Here is a 22,112-nt window from a genome sequence, read left to right as displayed (position 1 = left end):
AGACAATGCACATGTCCTCATCATCATTCTCCAAAGGAAAATTGCTAGCAATGTGTAGTCAGTCAACCAAGGCTGGAGTCAGGAATGTAGAACTGTAAAGGGGGAGCTGTAAGAAATGCAGCCTATGGTCAAAGATTATCCAAGAATGATTAAACCAGAAATCAGCTGTGTGCTCGAAAAGCAAGGCACCTCACACTCTTAACATTCCAATCAATGTCAAGTCTTTTGAAATAAATGGCTTAGAAAAGTGTTGCCTGTTATTATCTTAACATTATAGGTAAATATTACAGTAAATTGGTGCTCAAGAAAAGTATTATTGTAGTCACCTATTTGCATTAAATAGGATTCCTTTTCTCCCAGTACAATAATTCAGTTTAATTCTTCATGTTCTGTTTAATGTATACCAGTCAGAGAAACAAAAACAAACCCCCCCAAAAAAACCTTTGATTTGATTTCCCTGAGTACTTCATAGAAAGGCATTTCCTTTGTACTACAGTCTCAGGAGCATGAAGAAGCGTGTTGTTTTATTAATGTATCCATTGGCAGCATGAAGATCCAACACCTTCTAATCTTCATTCAGTCAAAACTCCCATTGATTTCAATCTGGATTTTGCCTAAGCACACTAAGTACTACAGCTTTAGGTCCTCAGGGAATCTCTGGCAAGGGGGAGAGATTCTCCTGTTACTGACACAGAGTTGACTTGGAATAACTTTGCTGAAATCAGTGGAGTTATTTTGTGGTCTAAGAAAACAATCTAGTACAAGGTTTTTATCTACAGCATCATCCAAAGTTCATGCCGTCAGTGGGAGCCATTAACTGATGCTAACTTCAATGGGCTTTGGAGCAGACCCTCAATTACTAATGTCTGCTCTCCTGAAAAGGTAAGTTCTTAATTCTCATTAAAACAGGAGTGAAGACACAGCAACTTGGCTTTTAACTCTGGTTAGCAGCTCAAGTTAAAGCCAGTAACAGAGCTGGGATTGAATTTGAGCTGGTAAATTAAAACAGAGTTGCCATGTTTTCACCCAGGCTGTGTCTAGACTGGCCAGTTTTTCCGCCAAATCATCTGCTTTTGCGGAAAAACTTGCTGTCTACACTGGCCGCTTGAATTTCCGCAAAAGCACTGATGATCTCATGTAAGATTGTCAGTGCTTTTGCGGAAATACTATGCTGCTCCCATTCGGGCAAAAGTCTTTTTCCAAAAAACTTTTGCGCAAAAGGGCCAGTGTAGACAGCACAGTACTGTTTTCCTCAAAAAAGCCCCAATCGCAAAAATGGCGACCAGGGCTTTTTTTTGCGGAAAAGCGCATCTAGATTGGCCACGGACGCTTTTCTGCAAAAAGTGCTTTTGCGGAAAAGCGTCCTGCCAATCTAGACGCGCTTTTCTGAAAATGCTTTTAACGGAAACTTTTTCTGTTAAAAGCATTTCCGGAAAATCATGCCAGTGTAGACGTAGCCCCACAGTTTATCTTAAGGTAGGTAATCTGAGTTCAGAACATACAACTGCAGTGGTTCCCAAACTTTTCCAAATCATGCCCCATTTTTGATTTTTTAGAAACCCACACGCCCCCCTCCCCCCAAAAAAATAGCAGCAAAACTTGGGGTGGGATTGATGGGAGGCGGTGTGGCTGGATTGCCTCACACCCTGCCCTGGAATTTCTTCAGGCCCCCCGGTTTGGGAATCCATGCACTACTGCATTCGCTAACACCAAAGCTATTTATTCCCTTCTCTAGTTCCAGGATTTGGTCTACACAGTTTTTGAACTGACTCAACTGTTTAATAGAAAGATGTGATTTAACAGTATAAATTAAGTCAGTACAGGCTCTAGTGTGAATGCAATTAGAGTCAAATCCTGCAACATTTAAATCAATGAGACACACAAAGTTGACTTGTATGGGCCCAAGTTCATACCCTTACTTTCTTCTACATGAGCTTCTCATGGAATAGCTTACAAACTATTTCTCTATAGGCACTTTTATAATGGTATAACTATGGCCACATTAGTATGTTGGATCACTTCAACAATATTGATTTCTATGATTTCCAGAAATAGAAAAGATCGCTGATAATTATGCTAACCCCAGCTACCCTTTAAAATGTTAATACAAGGAATTAACAGTACTGTGAATAGCCCTGCATGGGATGCATGGCACTTTCTCGAGCTGTGATAATCACAACAACACTGAGCAGTACAGACCTACTACAGAGTAGAATGACTTTCCCTGAATGACACAAGAAATCCATCAAAATGGCTGGGAAAACTGAATGAAAATTTAAGAGGGAAAGATATTTACAGACACAGAGGAAGATAAAGCCACTGTTTGTACATACTCTGTTGTTTATTGTACAATATTTCATTTAAAGTACAAAGGCATCATCAGTGTTCATTGGAATTTACTGTTTTTGTAACTGGTACATTATACTGTGTGTTTAAAAAAAATCCACTTTAAGAATGCAAGCCAGAACACAGATTAATTGGAATAAAGGAAAAGACAGGGTTTTTAAAAACAATCAATGTAAAAATACGTTTTTAGTAATGGAGCTGTACAAAAAAAAATGCACAGTGGGGATTAGAGCCCCTTTGACATTTAAAGTTATATACAAATGCACCATTTACCTTGTAATTCGAACCTGTGGGTCGCATTTCCTTCATACTGATGAATTTAGAAAAACATTGTTACTAAAATGATTGAATTCCAAAAGAAGTATTTACAAAGCAAGGCAAACAACCTCCCCACAATCTTACAAAAGAGAAACATTTGTGTGCCTGGAATGCACTGTCTCTCCCTGTTCTTTCCATCCTAGTTGTGCCAAAGAAGTGACCTTGTGGGGAGAGTGGGGGGGAAGACGCTTATAGTAATGCATTCAGAGAAGCGATTAGAGTCACTTTAACAGTGGGAAAGTGTCTATTTTCTTCAACACTCCCATTATCAGGGGAGCTGAGGAAAAAGAATAACTAAACAACCACCAACTAACGTGGCACTATCCAAGGGCATCATGAATGCAAGTGCTTAGAGCGGACAGTCAGCAAGAAATAAACAGGAAATGGCCTGGCCTAATTTGCTAGGGGTTTCTTTTAAGGCAGAAGTGGGGGTTTAATGCTTTAAAATATCAGGCATTTGTGATTTTTTTTTTCTAAATCTTCCACTGTGTACCTTGGCAATGGTGTGTGAAAGTACAAGCAAACCCAAAGCACACAAGTCCACCCGTAAAAGCATGTGATGATGAAGGCTCTGGGGTGTCTTAAGGTTGCTTATACATGAGCACTCTTCGCATGGGTAGGAGAGCTGGATCCCGATGAGTAGTAGAAACGGTTTTCGCCAAATGACTGAGCATCTCCTGAGCAACAGACGATGATGCAGCCACCAAAGAGGCAAAGGGCAGACCCAATCCAGCCCGTGTAAAGGGAGTATCCAAAGCTCACAATTGTGGTCTCACGGTGAGCAGACACAGGGAACCAGATAGTCGCGACGACACCACACAATGCTGGGGAAACATTAAAAACAACAGTAATGGCAGTACATAAATCCACTCCAATTCTAGCTGTAGTCATGTGAACAAATGTGAGGCATGGGCTTCTGCAGCTAGCTTGGTTACAAGACATACTAAGCAAATGTAATTCTCACTGAAGACAATAAAAATGTCAAGGTCCTTAGCACCTCAAGCAGAGTCTTCATCCTGCATGGCACCTCCCGGGAGACAGCAAGTGCCCCTAGCTCCCTCCGATATCATAAAGAAGGAACAGGGTACTTCATTGCGGGCTTGGAAGGATTCTATTTTCAGTCCATTAAGGACTTGGCAGATCACAGTAGCTTTTATTGCTGGAGATCTTTATCCATTGGCACATTTTTGCAGGCCACTTAAGATGTCAGGTCACTCATTATTTAACTATCAGCATTCAGTGAATGTCAAGATGTGCAACAAACCCAGGAATAAACTAACAGATCAAAATATTTCACAATATTTATTTCTTAATCGCTTGTTTTTAAGCAGGATGGAATAGAAAATTCCTTTTCTGGACCTCACTCTCTTTGCCTATCAGTTAATCTTGCTCCCTCTTTTTTGAGGGTAAACAATGAAATTCAGGCTATGATCCAGTTTGGGACAGGGGAGGCACCACCAAAATTTATCAGTTCATACCTAACCCTTTCAAGCCTATCTGCAAACTATTAGGCTCTATAAGTTTAAAAGCACAGTAGGAGAGAAAGAAACAGTGGGTATGATATCCTGGCCCCACAGAAGTCAGTGACTTTTGACTTCAATGACTTTTTTGCAATTATCTTCAGGGGTTATTGGAGTCAAGTGGTGAACTATCCATTCTTCCAAGTTAACTTTTGGGCTGGTGAGGGGTGGAGAATGAATGGCTATACTGGAGCTTTTGGAAGCATTACTTGCTTTTAGTGCTGAAGAAAACAAATAAAGGAACTGGAATCTGCAATAAAGTGGCATCAATGTGCATAATATTAATATCCAATTAGAACTCAATATAGCAAAACACTTGGCAGCTGACTCTCATTGTCCAGCAGCTCATGTAGCCATTTGCACAATAGCAAAGTGCTACCAGATCAGAATGACACTCACCTTGCACTGATGTCAATGATTACACGCTGTACAGAGCTACAGACAATCCCAACCCTAGTGTCTCAGCAAATCTGGCAATTCTACCAACATGAAAACCATCCTCCCCAAAATATAGACAGTTGGTGCTAGTAAAAAAGTATTATTTTCTGAAATATTATCCAACAAATAGAGTAACTAGCCTGAATGTTTTATAGTTAGTGCATGTAGAATACATTTGAGCATAGAATCCATGGGCTATTGACAAGGCAAATTAATTCTCCTTCTGCTGTGCTCCATTTAAGATGGCATTTAAGCTTTTAAAGATGATATCTAAAATTTTAAAGTTCATATTCAATAGTTCAGTTGTTTTCCAAGATCTTGCTCCCAATGAAGTAAACAGAAAAACTCCAATTGACCTCAGTAAGAGCAGAATAGCAGAGAATGCAAAATGAAGCTATTGTGATATAAACAGATCACTGTTAAAAATCACTGCTGCTGATTAGAAACGAAGCTAACCAGGCCTTTTTCATAAACACACCATAAGGGTTAGAGTATGTGGATACTTTAGAGTCCTTTTATATAGCCTAGTAGAAGGAATATTTTGCACTTGCATAACAGATACTAGAAACTTACAATGCCTCCGTATTAAGTATGTGTAGTTCAGATGTAATTTGGCACAATGTCTTTTTCCTTGAGAAAACCGAGTGTGCACCTTCCCTCCCACATTGTTCTTTAGTCCCACTGTGGGTTCTCATGAACCTTATCTTTAGTATTTGAACTGAGTAACCCACAGAAGGGGTGAGAAACTGAAGGAGGGAGGATAAAAGTTTTGTATGGGAGAGCTGAGATGGGTGGAAGTAGGAATATCTTCACAAACATTTAAAGAAAACAAAAAAATCATTTGCCATTTAGTGCAATTGAAAGGCAACATACTGCACTTTAATTAGAACTGGAAGGATTAGGCATTTATCTATAAATGTCAATTTCACCACAACGTATATATGCAAACTGAGGAAGAGTAAGAAATAACATTAAGAGTTCAATTTAAGGATATTTACTTTGTATATTTTAATGTGATGTTGACAATACTTGTTTTAACAGTTATGAAGCTTTAATTTTTTGAATCTCGGTGCCCACTGATATTAAATAATTATTGTCTGACCCTCACATTTTCTGAGCCTCCCATAATTTCCCACAACTGAAAATTTAAAGAGATAAAACTGAAGAAAATGCTTAAAGCCTATCGTTTCAAATTAAAACATGTCTAAAAATAAATATTGACATGCCCATCGAAATTATTAAAAATAAATATTAAATTCTGAAAAACCTAAGTATAGTTATGGCCCAAGGATAAAAGTCATCCCTGGAACAGGTGACTTGAAGGTATTCAGAAATAAGGACAATTCCACAGAGTCAGAGAAAACTCATCTCCAGTTCAAACATAAACGTGCTATCTATTGGTAGGGAAGTAAAATTTGTTTGTCAGATCCTCAGCTGAAATAAATCAACATATGTCCTCTGATTTAGGAGCCAAATTCTCAGCCGGTATAACGTAACTGACTTCAATTCTCATGAAAACTATATGCCTCCCAACCATAAGAAAACAATCCTAATAAACTCTTTCCTTTTATTCCTATTCCTTAATTAAAAGCTACACAGGTTAGGCCTGATTCTGTTCTAGTTTCTACCAGGAGGAATCCCAGGGAAGTCAATAGAGTCACTCCAGAGTAAGTGAGTAGAGACTCAGACCTCTCTCTCATTATTATTATTTTATAACATTCTTTCTTGAAAGGTCTCACATGGATAGCAGCACATGCATTTAGGAAGTGATTCACCACTCAGGGCACCACATGACATATTTCAACATAAACTTAATACAGGCAAATGAAAAACCATCTCAGAAAAGTCAAAATCGGCTATAAGGGAGGAAGTCGAAACCAGGAATGAAGGTGGGAAAGGTAAGAGGAGAGATGGACAACAATATTCAGGTTAAAAAACAGCTTGGAGGGGGGAAAAGCTCAAACTTTTTTAAGTGGCCAGAGAAAGGCAAGACAAATTTTAATGGAGGAGCAAATTCCACTCCTCTGTGGGGTAGGGAGATCTATAGAATTTAATAAGGACAGAGTCAGCAACGGTCTACAGAAATTATTCTTAAAAACCTATAGAATTAAACAAAATGAGATCCTTTTTCTGGGCTTTTGAACCATCCTGTAGAGGTCAATCTTTATTATAGAATCCTATTAAATTCTATTGCATGGTCAGATAAATCTATTACAAAAGGTTTTTCAAAATTAAATTCTATAGGACTTCTTCCTAATGTCGCAGGAATGGTACAATGGCTTTCCAGCCTACAGTGCAATTGCGATGCTTATAAAGCAGGAAGTGGGTGAACACAGATATCCTTTGGTCCTGGAGGAAGTTTTACATGCAGCCAGGGCCCACACCCTTAAAGGCTTTAAAAGCCAGTAGGGACTGCCTAAAAAAAATAATGCAGTGCTTTATAGGCAACAAAGCTAATAGAATTCAATTTGGGCATATTATGATCATGGTTGCTGAAAGCAGCGAGGAAGTGTAGCCCCTGCATTGTAATATGCTCATTGCTGTATGCGTACACAATAATCACCCTCCCTAAGGGTCTGTCATTGATCCTATAATCACCGAGTGCTCTTCACACCTACTGAAGGCAATAGGAGGTGATTATATTAGACACTCACAGGATTGGGCCCTAAAACAATACTTATTTATGGCTCATACATCTGAGAAGAATCAATCTGACAATGTTTTATTTCCTGAGGGGCAAGCTGTGCTGGACTTGGTCCTTGTGGCTATCCGGGAATCAGAGCAAAACAATAACAAGGCTGTGGCAGAGTTGCCGATTTCCACCCACCGTGTTAAAAGATATCTTGAGGCTGTTCCAAAAACTGAAGTTGCAAGGGGAAAAATGTGGGGGAAAGAAAATGGAAAACTGTTTGGTTAAAGCAGAGAGCTAATGAGAGACTGTCCAGGAAAGCAGAGAACGCAACCCCAATGGCTGCAATTATTATTAGAGAAAATATTTGTTTATGGAAAAGAGAAGAACATTTGAAGGATGCTAATAAAGCCAATAACAATTTTGAGCCTCCCCAAAGAGAAATACACAGTGGATTTTAAAGGACTTTTTTTGAGGAAAAAATTGGAATTTGTCCTGCATGCAAGACAGCTTTATCTGATCCTTACAAACAAGAAAACCCATGAGCTTCTAATGTTTTCCAACATGAATGTATCAACTGAGAATCTGTAAAGCCATCTGATGGCTGATGTAAAAAGCTTCTTTGTTGTTCTCAAAGTGTACAATCATCTTTTCTTTTCTGTCGGCACTGGGTAAAAAAATGTATTTATGTCCATAGACTATAAGAGCCTTATCTTTCCAGACTTCTCCCCCACATCCCAAGACAGAAGAAAACACTTGCTCTGATATGAGAAGAGCTCTCGGGGTCATTGAAACAATAACTCTTGTATATGTGGCTAAAATGTGTGTAAACCACCTTATTTTGATGTTGACAATGCTGGGAAATTCTGTGCAATACAAAACAATCAAAGACACTCAATGGATCAGTTTCATCTCCCCACATTTGGTTGTCACCAGTTTCCACCAGTTCTAACTGAGTCTGTTTACATGAGGAACATTTCAATTTAACACCTCCCACCCAAGAAATACTGGAGAACTACATGCCACAGCTGCAATATTTTTACAAGTTAGAAGGTTCTGATTTTACTCTGGAAGGGACACAGAATAGGATTCAAGAAAACTTGCCTTGCATAGCAGTGCAAGGAAAAAGCAGGCATTTTTTAGGCAGGATTCAGGATTTATGGAAATAGGTTTCTCTACAAGCTGATTGTAAACTACCCATACTTCTTTTTTCCTGCTAATACTGCCTAGGATTTTTACTAAGCCACTCTGTGACCCCTCAAAAATATATATGACACACCATATATTTATGCTTACTCCATCATGCAACTATAAATTTACATTGCCACATCCTCCACACTAAATGCGAATCATGCCGTCAAATTGTCATTTGGCTATGGACTTTCAGGGTTTCTGGCTTCTACATTGAAACCCTTAATATTCTGCATTATAAACGTAATTTAATTGAGTGGTACATTCACCTGAATAGGGAGCATACGAGGGTGGTTTGGGGCAGGGGTGGAAGACAGAGCAGAGTAAATTTAGTTTGATACATGTTGTCAAGGAGAGTGAATCCCTACTATCTGCCTTACTCTAAAAGCATTGGAAACTATCGGCAGAAGTAAACATAGTGTATATTAAGATAGTGTCATACTTAGAGAGGGAGTGTGTCACTACACATGGACATTTCCTTGAAATGTGCCTCAGTACGCCTCCTGTACTCCTATTCAGTGTTATGCAAAGTCATTTGCCCTGATCCTCCTACATCCAAACGGCAGCTTCCCAGGTCTTTAATGGAATCTTTGGGTTCCTTTTGTATTAACCGCTTCTTTTAAAACAAAATTAAATGATTCTGTATTCCCAAATGAGTATGTCTACATTGTGGGGGTTTTCTGGAATACCTCCAGTATCCCGGAAAAATCCCACCGCATCCAGGGAACACATTTGCTCTTCCGCTTTTTTTTGCAGAAGAGCAACCACACTCTTTTGGGGAGCACTGTATACCTCGTTCTACGAGGAATAAGAGCTCCTCTGATAGAGGAGGCTTTTCCACCATTTGGCCCCATCTAGACGGGGCCAAATGGTGGAAAAGCCTCTTCCAGAAAAGTAATCAGAAAAAGCTACACAAATTGCAGAGCTTTTTCAGAAAAAAAAAAAAGTGATAATGTAGACCTAGCCAAAGGGAAAACAATCTGCCTTTTTCCTTTAGAGCAGAGGTGGAGTATGGTTACCTGAATGTGGGCCCCCCACAGCATTGGGGAGCCTGCACTGGTGCTTCAGTCCTCTTACTACTCCCTCCCCCCTCCCACCGAGGGCTGGAGTGCACAAAATCTACTAGGCTGGTCACCCTAGGCTCTGGTGTGTGAGGGTAATGTGGGGAATGTCTTTCTCCTGCTCAATTAGAGGCCACGTAAATAAGGGTGTGTTTTTGTTTTTGGGGGGGGTTGGTTGTATGCAGCTCCAGATTGATTTTACGGTGGGCCCAAAAAAGGTTCTCCCCTTCTTTAGTGGGTGTGTGTGGCGCAAAGAGGGTTAGCAAAAATTTGAGATTAAAAAATAAAAAAGGCATGTTTATTTCAGACCCCCCCCCCACCCCGACTGACATAAGGAAACTGACCTTTTATTATCAGCCATGTGCCCCCGCCAAAACAAGCATCAACAATTTGACTGCTAATATGTTTTTTGTTCCATCAGGACTAGCAATTGAATTGTTTTCAGCACTGGTTCAGAAGGAACCACTTCTGACAGCTGTTTGCAGCAGCAGATGAATTCCCTAATACAGACAGGATTACAGCAGACATAAAAATATACGTCAGCACACAAGATAGAGGCGTGTGCACATGTATGATTGTTCTTACTTCAGTCTGCTATTTTCAGTGGACATTAAATCAATGGAATATCTGAGCCTACTATTTTCCTGGCCAGTCTTCAACAGTTATTTTAAATTCTATACTGTGTATCACAATCACTATTTTTCTTATTAACAATTTCAGTGCTAAACACACTTTAAATTAATAGGAATATTTACAGTATTGGCAACTCTTATGATTTCAGTTCAACTTTCACCATATTTGGTATTATTCTGAAAGTCTCTGCTCCATGAGTCATGTGACAGATTCTCTGCATTCATTTAAGAAAAAAGTAAGTTTTTAATTCTCATGATTGTTCAAAAAAGCTTGAAAACATGAACCATAAAGGCAAATAAAAACAAGCATTTTAATTTAATCTCATGATTTTTGGGGCCCGACTCCTAACTGTTGAATGCTATGGGCTGGCAACACCAAATTTATTTTTCATGGAGCTATTGTAGTAGTACCAAAATCATGTACTTGTGTGCAATAGTCACATTCCAATGAACAAGTTATTTACTTATTCCCATAACAGAAGAACTAGGGGCCACCAAATGCAACTAATGGGCATCAGGTTTAAAACAAATAAAAGGAAGTTTTTCTTCACACAGCACATAGTCAACCTGTGGAACTCCTTGCCCGAGGAGGTTGTGAAGGCTAGGACTATAACAGGGTTTAAAAGAGAAATAGATAAATTCATAGAGGTTAAGTCCATAAATGGCTATTAGCCAGTATGGGTAAGGAATGGTGTCCCCAGCCTCTGTTTGTCAGAGGGTGGAGATGGATGGCAGAAGAGAGATCAATTGATCATTACCTGTTCAATTCACTCCCTCTGGGGCACCTGGCATTGGCCACTGTCGGGAGACAGGATACTGGGCTGGATGGACCTTTGGTCTGACCCAGTGTGGCCGTTCTTATATGTTCTTATGTAATTTGGACCCAGAAAATTTAGATGTTGTAAACATTAATTTTAAAAAGCTTATGATGCATCCATGATTTTTGTAATCTAACTGTGGCATTTTTATTTTAAACAGAAATAAGCATTTCCCTGCAATGCCTGCAATTTTAACATTGCAGCACTGTGCTACTGCAGGGAAGCCAGAAAGTGAAAGTTACTTGAAACTGATTAGAATAAAAACTAATTTTAGTAATGTATTTCCATTGTTGGGACTGAGAGAAATGCACAGAATGAGCAACATTAGGCGGGAAGGTTCTATACTAGGTCTAAAGGAGTAAGAGGAGGCCACATGAGAAACAGAAAACAAATTTGTTTTATTTTAATCTGCTATGGTATTATTGGTAACATGGGTTAGGATTTGTTTTTATTCATATAGCACCAAACATCTGCTAGGAACTTCAGGGCTTGATCTTTCTGAACACATTCCACATCAGGAGTGAGTAACTTCCGGCTCATGGGCTGCATACGGCCCATTGGGTTCTATGTGTGCGGGGCCCATGAAACATTTTGTTTACCATTGCCTATTCACAGGGTTGCCAGAAACCACATAGGTTTTTTCCTACCAGTATTACCAAAGTGACATGCCTGTAAAGCAAGGGCATGTGAAGTGAGATGCGTGTTGCTTGCACACAACATTGACTGTGAGAGTTGTGCACTCACCTTGCATCCAATCAAAGCGCTGCACAGTTCGATCAGCACACCCCACAAATTCTAGGCATGCAAGTGCAGTTAGCAAAACTAAGACCGGTTTCGTTTCAACAGTTTTGCGGCCCACTGAGATGGAGGGCCACTCCTACAGCCCACTCACTAGCCTGGATTGCCCATCGCTGCTCCATATCCCCATTGACATGGGTAATCAACACCAGTCAGGACTGAACCCTTACAGACAGTGGGACTGATTCTGTTCTCATGTACACGAGTGTGTATAAGGAGTTATTCCATTGGTCTCAATGGAGAAAAATCAGTGAGAGCAGAATCATATCCAATGAGTACTAGCTGTCCCTGTCCCTTCAATGTTAATACTTTCCTTTCTCAAAGGAATTGCTAGGTTTGAGACTTTGAGCATACAGTATCTACACTGAAGCTGGGAGTGTGTCTCCCAGATGGGGTATATAGGCTAGTTCAGTTCAAGCTAACATGTTTAAAAATGGCAGTGTAGGCTCTGCAACACAGATGATGTCACAGCTAGTCACCAACTAGAAACCCACCTATCTCCTTGGGTCTTTGTTCAGGTGGCTAGCCTGTGCCACTGCCTGTGCTGCAACACACACACTGTGGTTGTTAATGCACGAGCTCAAGCAGAATGACTGTCTACCATGGCTGGAAGCCACACCCAACTGTAATGTAGACATACCTTTGTCTACTGTGACTGAGAGCGAGGTACAGCAGTGAGGCGACCATGGCTATGTATTTTCCTTTTCTCTGGGAATAAGGAGCCAAGTTCTCATCTCACTTCTATTAGTGCTAGCAGATTTACCCAGCGTTGCCTGGCTCCTTCGGGGCAGGGGACTGGCAGTGTGGCGAGTGCAGGAGTCAAGGGGAAGGCCTTGGAGATGTCGGGGGCTCAGGGCAGGAGACCAGAGGCGTGGGGAGTTTAGGAGTCAGGGTGGGAGATGGAGGAGGGGCTCAGGACAGGGGGCTGAGGATGTGGGGGGTGCAAGAGTGAGGGTTGGGGGTAAGGAGGGGCTCAGGGCAGCAAGTTGGGAGAAGGGGGGCTCAGAGCAGGAGGTAGGGTTGGCTACCGGCTTCTCCTTGGAGGACCATGCATCCCGCCCACCGGCTTGTCCTTGGGGGTTGGCAGGGGCTCTGTCCCGGGTTGGGGAGGCTCTCTCCTTGGCAGAGTAGCCCCACTTACCCAGTGTGGTGGCAGGTAAGATTGTGATCCTCAGCTCTGCTGGCCACTCTTGATGGTACGGCTGCCCCCAATGGTCCCTCTGCAGTATAGCTTCCCACTGTGGGCTCACTGCCCACAGTGGTGACTGAGTTATAGCATCCCTACAAACAGGCCCTCCCTTTCCATGTTATGGAAAACAGTCCCATTCCTGTCACTTCCTGTTTTCTTGGCATGTCCAAACTCTGACCTTGCATTAAGTTAAGAGAAGAGGAAGCTGTCTACCAAATATAGTGGCCCTAGCTCTTACCGATTAGGAAGAGTTCTCAAACACACAGACTCACAGACAGATGGATGCACATTTCTAAAATATATAGATAGATTAATCAAATGGTGTTATATCAATGTAAAACCAGCGTCTGTTAGCAGTGATTTGGGCCCAAGACGCCTATCTATAAGCACACGGCACAGCTCACAGTAGAGATTTCAATTCTTTGCATTATTGGCTAACCCAACATTATCATTGTCATTTGTTACTCGTTCGTCTGTATCCTGCTCTCTAAAACCCTGTCATGCAGTCAGCTACCATAAGCTACTTAGTTGGAAAAAACTCCTCACAAGTACTGCAAAAATAACTGAAGCTGCAAGAGGAAAAGAATTATGAGCCAGGTCTCTTTTCATCATCTGCAGTTCCAGAGGGTCCTGATATAGGCACAGGATTTCTAGAACCTACTCAGTAATTCATATTGAGCTCTGCTTTGATTCCTATGTCCCAGAGTGATGAAGCTAAATTTTTCAGCCAAAACCTTTTTTTGGTAAAAAAAAAAAAAATGCAGATTAGTGACACAAACATTCATTTCACAAATTTCTGTCAGTTTTGCCAATTGTTCTGGTCCTCCCGCTTTACCCCCCCCCCAAAAAAAAAACCACCAAAAAAGTCCGGAAAAAATTGAAATTTTTATTTTAGCATTTTTAAAATGAAATATTTTAATTTTTCAATTCAAAATGACTTTTTGTTTTGAAATTTTCCTTTAGTTTTTAAAATCTAAAAACATCAGAAAGTGTTCAGAATCTAAACACAATCTTTTGTTTCAGGTCAAGGAACCATCTGCTTGACCCCAAATAAAATTGTGTTGACTTCTTGGAATTGATAGTGAATCAAAAAATCCATTATTTAGACCTCTCTAGATCTCCCGATTTTATGACAGGGCTAGTGGTTCCATCTCTACTCAGATTCATCAATTACTGCAGCCCACAGAGTTGGGACACACAAACCAAGTCTGTTTCCCACCCACCCTTTCCACCTCTACTACACCATAACTCCTCTCTGTCAAGGTTGGTTATTTTGGTGCTCAGGGTTTTAGACTGTGGTCGTTGATGAGTTCTTTACTTTACTTTTGCCCTCTGTACTGACTGACCACAACAGGGATGGCCTGGCAAAAATCACAAACCTACACAGGGTCTATACATCTGATTTTAGGGACACCAGTCTGGACAATAGCCTTTTAAAATCCAGATGTACTGCTGTAGGTCCTGTTAGCACAAGCATGTCATCAGTCTCACTATACATTACATTGTTACCCTCTGACCACCTGTTAAACAAGTCTGGAGACTTAGCCCAGTTCCCAGTGAACCACACAAAGGCAAAACCCACCATCATACCCTTGCTGGAAATCTCAGGAAAGAGCCCAAGGCCTGAGCAGATGTGGAGACAGTCTGGTTATGGACGGGATTCCCTTCACGTCAGGGATGAGTGGGGCTGCCCCCCTTCCCAATGCTTCATTCTCCAGGGTACTTTCAGAAACATTAAGTCACTGTGTTTTTATGGGTGTTTAGTTTTTTAGTTGCTGGAACTATTAACAGAATGAACAGCAAATTAGAGGCTAAACTCGTAACTGGAAGGACTGTGATTGGAGCTGTTCTGCTGTGTTCACTCCTTTTTAATTGACTAACCCCTGTGCCCCAAACCTAGCATGTGCTCTGCAGCAGTTCATTCCTTCCCAAGCCCCAGTACTGATGACCTCTGCTGTAGCAACTACCCCAGAGCGCCCTTTAACCAAAAACAAAACTGCATGATGTCAGTGCTGGCTGCCGCGCTGAGAAAGCCAATGACAAGGCAGAGCTTGCACAAAGAAGCCACTCTGCCTTGCCCCTCCTCCTCTGCTAAACAACTGATAAAAACAAGGCACCAATGCTGTTGTCGAGATGACGAGGCCTCAAGAATACACAGGTGCTACACTTGAGACAATGAGCTCCATAGTCCAACTCTGGTGAAAACAATCTCCCCCTCAGTTACAGAGAAAGAGAAGGAATTGTGAGAATAACGCAGAGTCAAGGGGAAAAGGGTGAGACAAACGGGGCACGTAGGGAAGAGTTTGCTGAGAGTATGCAGACATGTCCTTGCCCCTAAGTTTATACCCACCCTGTTATGGATGCCCCATTCAGTATGCCTGAAAGACTTGTACCTTCTTAATTCTGCTTTCCTCACCTTTGCACCTCAACTTTTTGTAGGTGATTGCACCTGTGAAGCATCACAGGCACTAGTGCTAAGAGCAGGGGGGCTGGTACAATTTTTATAGTGGAGGTATGGATGATGGAAACCCTGGAAACCATGTATTTGGCATTTGTTTTTACTATTTTGAGTTGGGACAGGGGTATGCATGCAACATTGCTTCCAGTTCCAGGATCCCTGGCCAGAGGAGTCTAATTCCCTTCCCTTACTATGCAAACAAAGTAACACTATTTCAGGTTAGCTAGCAAAATCAATCACCAATAGGAAGCGGTGTCTGTCACTACTGATCATCCTATTGTGGACTCGTGTGAGGTGCTTTATTTGAAGCAAGATGCCAAATGACTCCTTAAGACCATGCACAATAGAATTAAGAAACTTTTCTTCCACCCTCTCCCCACACCATCATTCATTGCTTCTTTTATTTCTTCTCCTCCTCCTGGGTATGCATTTTCTACAACCGATTGTGCCGGAAGTCCAGACTGTGGTTAAATCAAGCACAGACAGCCATGTCTTCCAAGTGATGCATCAGGTAGTCTTCTGTCTATGCAGTCTGGGCAACCAGGACTAGTGAGTGGGTTGCATGAGTGGCCCTCTTTTATCTCAATGGGCCGCAGTGGTCTGCAACTTACTGGGGTTCCACCTGTGGCCCATGCACCCCATGTTATTCCTTCCCCCCAGGTGCTTCTCGTGCTCTGGAGCCCTGTTCTTTCCCCTCCCTCCCAGCACTTTCGAAGCCCCACAAATCACCTGATTCATGCTCCATCCCTGCTCCTCCCTCCCAGAGTTTGATCAGCCGTGAATCAGACGATTTGCGGCATTCCAGCTCTGGAAAGGAGAGGGAAGAGTGGGCCAAAGTGCAAATCAGTAGATTCCTGGCACTCAAAGTGCTGGGAGGGAGGGAGAGGAGTAGGAAGTGTAGGGCTTCAGTGCCCCAGTGTACAAGATGCTCATGGGGGGGATTGGAGGCACACGGGGGTCTGGGAGCTGCAGTGGGCCATATGTGGACTGTAGGGCCACCACTGTTGTTCAACATGTTATTTTAAATCCAAAAAGACCTCCCCACTAAGCTAGGGGAGTATGCCCAGATGTGCACCTTACCCAAGAGAATGAGCAGGATTCCTCCCAGCTGGGAACGCCGGTACTTAGCAGCTCCAGGTTCATGGCCCATCCGAATACAGGGCAGAACAGTCAACAGTAAGAAAACAGCTGGGAGGCCCAGAACTGTGGCAGCAATCATCAGTGCTCGGCACGCCTGGACATAGCCTGTTGACAAGGAAAGGAAGCAAAGTCTGATTAGTAAACACAACACCACTAGGTGACATTCAGCCAAACACTCCTCTATACCTATCTAACCACCAAAAAGTCATGGAATTGGAGACCAGAGAGGACAGCAAAAGAAGAATTTGGTGAGGTGGGGAAATGGGGAATTTTCCTAGGTTCCTAATCACTAACACAGAAACAAACCTTTGCTCCACTCATCTGAAGAAGTGGGTTGTGCCCATGAAAGCTCATGGCACTACCTATATTTTTGTTAGTCTCTAAGGTGCTTCAGAACCACTTGTTTTTTATGTTTTTTCTGGTTAACAGCAGACATTTAAAAGGAGGCACTCAGACAGTGGTCCATCATTCAGAAATGGTCCACAAAGACCATCTTGCTAGCCTGCACAATAAGAGCATGTTCAGACCCAGGTGAAGGGGGTAACAGGATGTTGAAGAATTGGTATTGGTCCAAGAGAGGCCTTTGCCATGCTGGATTAAAACAGCTTTAACAGATGGAGTGGTTTTTTCCCACGAAAGCTTATGCCAACAAAATAAATCTGTTAGTCTTTAAGGTGTCACAGGACTCCTCATTATTTTAACAAAGTAATGACATAATAATGCTGCAATTACTTTTGTTAAAAGGGTCATCTATTTTGCTTTGATTACACACACATTCTTAATGGGATAGGGAGGTTCCAGAGGAAATGCACACACTGCCAGGTCTCCAACTGAAAGAAATAACAGCACTGCCGTAGGAGAGAGAATTCATGAATTCAGGCGTTCGGATGATATCATACAGTGTATCTGCAAATGGTGCCTTAAATCAAGAGTGACAGAATTAGTTATCATGCAGATGAGAAAACAGGGCTCATTTTCCTCTTTTTTGACGCAGCGATTCTTTGTACAGTTGAACATCTGCTTGAAAACAAATTCTTTTAAAAGTGCATGGTAAGTAAGTCTGAAAAGTCCCATGTGGTTTCAATAGAATCAATCCCAGTTAAGCATACATACTCACACATTCATTTTAAATCCTTTCAACTCATTAAGAGGTACTGTGTGGATTTCAGCTTCTAGACAAATCAGGATAAATTAGTCCTTGGCATATACCCACTGGTATTAAAGAAGTTACTGCAAGAAGTATTTTGATTTGTGATCTATTCTTTTTCTTGAAGTGCATTGTTTTCTGCTACTCAAGTATTTATTTACCTATTAACGAAAGTTTAATTATACAGCTCTTTTTTTCTTTGAGGCAGGGATTTTCTTAGTGTATTCTAGAATAGCAAGCATATTGTTGGCAATTTGGCACTATATAAACAATAAACGAGAAGGAAAAATTACTAAAATGAAGGCAACAGGGAAATAAACAGACATAGAATTAACCCCATGATCAACAAAATTAACTGCTCTACAACATCCAATGACTGACAATATATGAAACAAATACAGGGCCTTATCACCTTAACTGAATCTCTCTTCAGAGCACCTTTTTAAAATGTGAACCAATACGGAAAAACAATTAACTCAAAAACAGCTGGCAGACCTCCTCCTAAATTGTTAGGAAGAGGCATCTGAGTAGCTATATGCAATACAGTCAAGGGCACAGAACAATAAAGAAGGGTTATACAATTGATAGTGATGGAAACGGACAATGCTACCAGCTAGAAAAAGTATTTTCAGACGCTAAGATTTTATGAAGAATCCATATGCCAAAGTACTGAAGTTTGATTAGGAGCACAAAAGGACATATTCAATCTTAGTTGGCACATTGTGTTTAACTTGGACTTTAGTGTGAAACTACTTTAACAAATTACACAATTGGCAAATATCAACAGTAATGAAATACAGAAATAAGCATCACTGTATAATTAAAAGTTCTGTATCGTATAGTCTTCATAGGAGCAGAAAGTATCAAGACTGATAGTCTTCTAAATTAAAATCAATCTTTAATAATCTGTTAAAAATTAATTATAATTAATTATACTCAATATGTTAATACAGTAGATCTAGAATATTTCTAAGAGCAGTTTATTTAAAGAACGACTATCTGAAGTAAAAACTAAAGTTGATAGAAATAATTACATAATTCAAAATTCTATGCCAGATCCCATTATTACAATGTATTTTTTGTATGGCAAGAGCACACAGAATACTCAGTTATAGAGAAAGGGAAAAAATTAGTGTATCAAGAATTATAGCAAATAAAAATAAAATGGATAATTGACAGTATAAAAAAACATAATTGTACCTAAGACATTAAAATATTAGCCATAATCATTCTAAAATATTAGCTGTAACTACAGGAGAATATCACTGTATTCTATTTTGAATTCTATCTATATTGTAATTACTGGGTGAGGTCCTGCACTGTTGCAATCAATTGGAGTTTTCCCACAGTCTCATTCTGGAGCAAGACTTGTGGCAAGAGAAGCAGCACTTTTCCTTTCATTCTCTGTACCAAAAGGAAGATAGGAAGGAGCCCATACCTGGCAATATGAGGATGTCCACTAGCGGCTTGCAGTGATAGAGCCCTGTTGCCATGACACAATCTGCCCAGAGCCCTTTGGATCCCAGCTCGTCCATCTTCCTGCAAGTGGTGATGGTGTAGCCACAAGTCACGACCCAGTCATTGGTGGCTGTTGCCACGATCACACCTATCCAGCCGACAAAACTAGAGACAAATCCAACTAGGTGCAAGCAGGTGGCAACCATGTCTACAGCCCGTTAAGCAGGCAAGCCAGGCAAATGAAAGGAAAAGTACAAAAAGTAAAGGAAATGACTGGGCTCTGTAAGCTAGAGCAGCCTTGGTGCTGGAGAAAACAAGAGCTGGGACCTGCCCTAAGCTGTCAGCAGACAGGACTGGAGCTTGGTGTAAGCAGATCCTGAGTGGTGCTCTTGTGATAGAGATGCCTCTGCTCAGTTCAGCCTCTGGGTGTGGCTGGAACTCCTGCCAGTCCCACTGACAGAGATGGGAGGGGTAACATGGGAAGCCCTATTTCTTTCAGCTAATCAAGAAGGGACAATTGGAGAGCAGGAAGGAAGGTGGAGAATAAAAGGGTACAGAAATGTAGACTTATCCTATCCCTATTACCTTGCTTTGGGAGTCATAAGTTACCGTCTAAACCCATCAGAATGTAAAGGTTATGAGTGGCTTAGCATTTTTATAAAGTACATTCTCTCTATCTAGCAAACTGAACTAATAAAAGGCCAGAGCTTTAGTAAAAACATCAAATAGTAGAAGTATTGGAAATGCAGAAGAAAGTGAGGGCTAAGCAACGTTATGAGGCTGTCATCACACCACCTTACTCCTAGTGGAATGGAGCAGGGAGGGAAAGGAGCTGGCAGATAAAGTTACTGGAAAGAAGAAATGGATCCTCTCACCGAAACAGCAACTGTAGTAAGCATCCTAGTGAAGATCAGTCTTGTTTCCTTGGGATCTTTTCTGATGTCTTCTCTGCAGATGCAGAGACAAGTTCCTGCATTACCTCTACTGTGCCCTAATTCTCAAAGTACTTTATAATTCAGACTCAAAAGAATGTCTCACCAATCTACTTTAAAGCATCCTATTATTTCTGCTTCTGAATCATGAGACCCAGAATAACTGATTTTTCACTCAAATTACTTATTTCAAGCTATTTATTCTGTAGAGAGAGGAGCAGTGCATTTTTTTAAACATGAAAGAAGAAGAAAAAATCCTCCATCTGCACCAGGGTAAAGAAAGGTTGAGACACAGATTTTCCTAATCTTATACCTATTTGCATAAAATAATTAAGCATCTCCAGTGGCAGCGGACTTCTAGTAAAATTGCACAGTGCTGCAGCACCCAGCGTTTCAAATCAGTCAAAGAGTAATGTGAGTGTAATTGCAATGCTTTGGGGCTGTTCAAATAATATGTGCCTATGGAGACCACTAGTGGAATTCTTGTACCATTGCGCTGCATAAGAGGAAAATTTACTATCAAGTAAGCATTTGCATGTAACCTTTCTCCTCTTAGTTTGTATTTAGAGCTGCTAAAGAAAAGAGCATTGGAAGCTGTTCCCTACCATTAATATACTGATAATAAATAGCAAACAGGGGCTGCTCGTCACAGTCATTCCAGTGGAGAAATCAGATCCATGTAAGGAATTCAGATCGTTTGGAGCAGGTCTTCCTTAGCACAGTTTGTAAAAATGTTCACAAACGTGTGTGAAATCATGCCTTTTCGCTTTAAGAAGAAATGAACTAGTCAACTTCTAGTAAAAATATCACCTCCAAAAGTCTTCATTTTTTCCAATCTCAAGGATAAGTATGGAGAGAGAGAACAAATTAATTGGATAATTTCAGACAGATTTAAAATCAGATAATTACCCTGTCAGATCTAGTTATTATTTAAGCTTTGAAAAATATTAGACTTCAAGTCTTCCTATAAAAGTTCTTTCAGACCTACACCTCAGCAAATAACCTATACAAAGTCATAAAAACTAACATGCTCAGCTTCATCTATCACTCATTTTACTTTTTATTGCATCTCAAATGCCTGTTTGTTATTTAGATTTAAAGCTCATAAGGTCAGCAGCTTCGTCTGTAAAGCAGCTGCTAGCACACTAAGGGTACTGTATAAACAATAATGTAAGGTTCAGAATCAAGAAATTTAGTAAAAATATGTAATTTTGTGGTATATTTAAATTAACAAAGCTGTTCCATGCAGATTTCTGCATTGCTTTTTGTGACATGGCTAAGTATGAATTCTTGTTTGCGTGCTGTCCAGAATTTGCTATAGATTTACGCATTTGAGAAAAAAAATGTGGTTACAAAAGGAGTCAGAGTACAAAGCACTGTCTAAAACAAATGCTTCTGAAGTGGTGGTCTGTTTATTAGATGGGACTTGTGAAACTACAGAAAAATTAGCCAGAAAACTATAAAATTCAATTAAAAGCCTGTAGATGGTCAACATGAGCAAAAGGTCTCTTAGCCTGCCAGTAGATTACCCTGATGGGCTATGGGCGGCCTGTGGGCCACGGCTTGCCCACCACTGGCTTAGGGCCTCACATTATGAGGGGCACCTAAAATAGAAAACAAAATCCATTTTATCAAGTTTTATCAAAAAAAGTTGATAAATGAAGGCGATACGAGGGGAAGGTAATCAAGACATTTTTGTTCAAATATGACAAAAATACACATATCTGGCTACACAAATACTCTTAACCCTAATCTAAGGCAGCATTTTGTTGGCCAGCTATTGGTAAAATTCTGACCATGCCTTCAGAATCTAATTAAATAATCAATCACACTGCTGATAAAATTGGGGAAAATGTGAAGTCGGAGACAGCAGTGTCATGGAGCAATCCTGACAAGCTCATATTCATATGGATTTATCCTAGGAGTGAGGTAAGGTATAGTGTCCTCATTGGCTGATAATAGCCAGCCAGGAAAGCTGTCATCTTTTGTTTATAGTCCAGCATGCTCAGTCAGAGTGCCTTCACTCTGGCTTTTCTT

General features: G+C 40.8%; 1 protein-coding gene across 1 annotated transcript; it reads right to left on the bottom strand.

Moving 5' to 3' along the window:
* Positions 1-2,317: 2,317 nt before the first annotated feature.
* Positions 2,318-19,543, bottom strand: CLDN11 (claudin 11). The gene is made up of 3 exons (XM_006122856.4): positions 19,124-19,543; positions 16,479-16,643; positions 2,318-3,488 (listed from the first exon to the last, which is right to left on the bottom strand). The coding sequence occupies exons 1-3, from the start codon at positions 19,347-19,349 to the stop codon at positions 3,256-3,258; spliced, it is 624 nt and encodes a 207-aa protein (XP_006122918.1). The 5' UTR covers positions 19,350-19,543; the 3' UTR covers positions 2,318-3,255.
* Between the last annotated feature and the right edge of the window lie 2,569 nt (positions 19,544-22,112).

This window comes from Pelodiscus sinensis, chromosome 10 (assembly GCF_049634645.1).
Source record: "Pelodiscus sinensis isolate JC-2024 chromosome 10, ASM4963464v1, whole genome shotgun sequence".
NCBI classification, from domain to species: domain Eukaryota; kingdom Metazoa; phylum Chordata; order Testudines; family Trionychidae; genus Pelodiscus; species Pelodiscus sinensis.
This window is presented reverse-complemented; position numbering and strand designations above follow the sequence as displayed.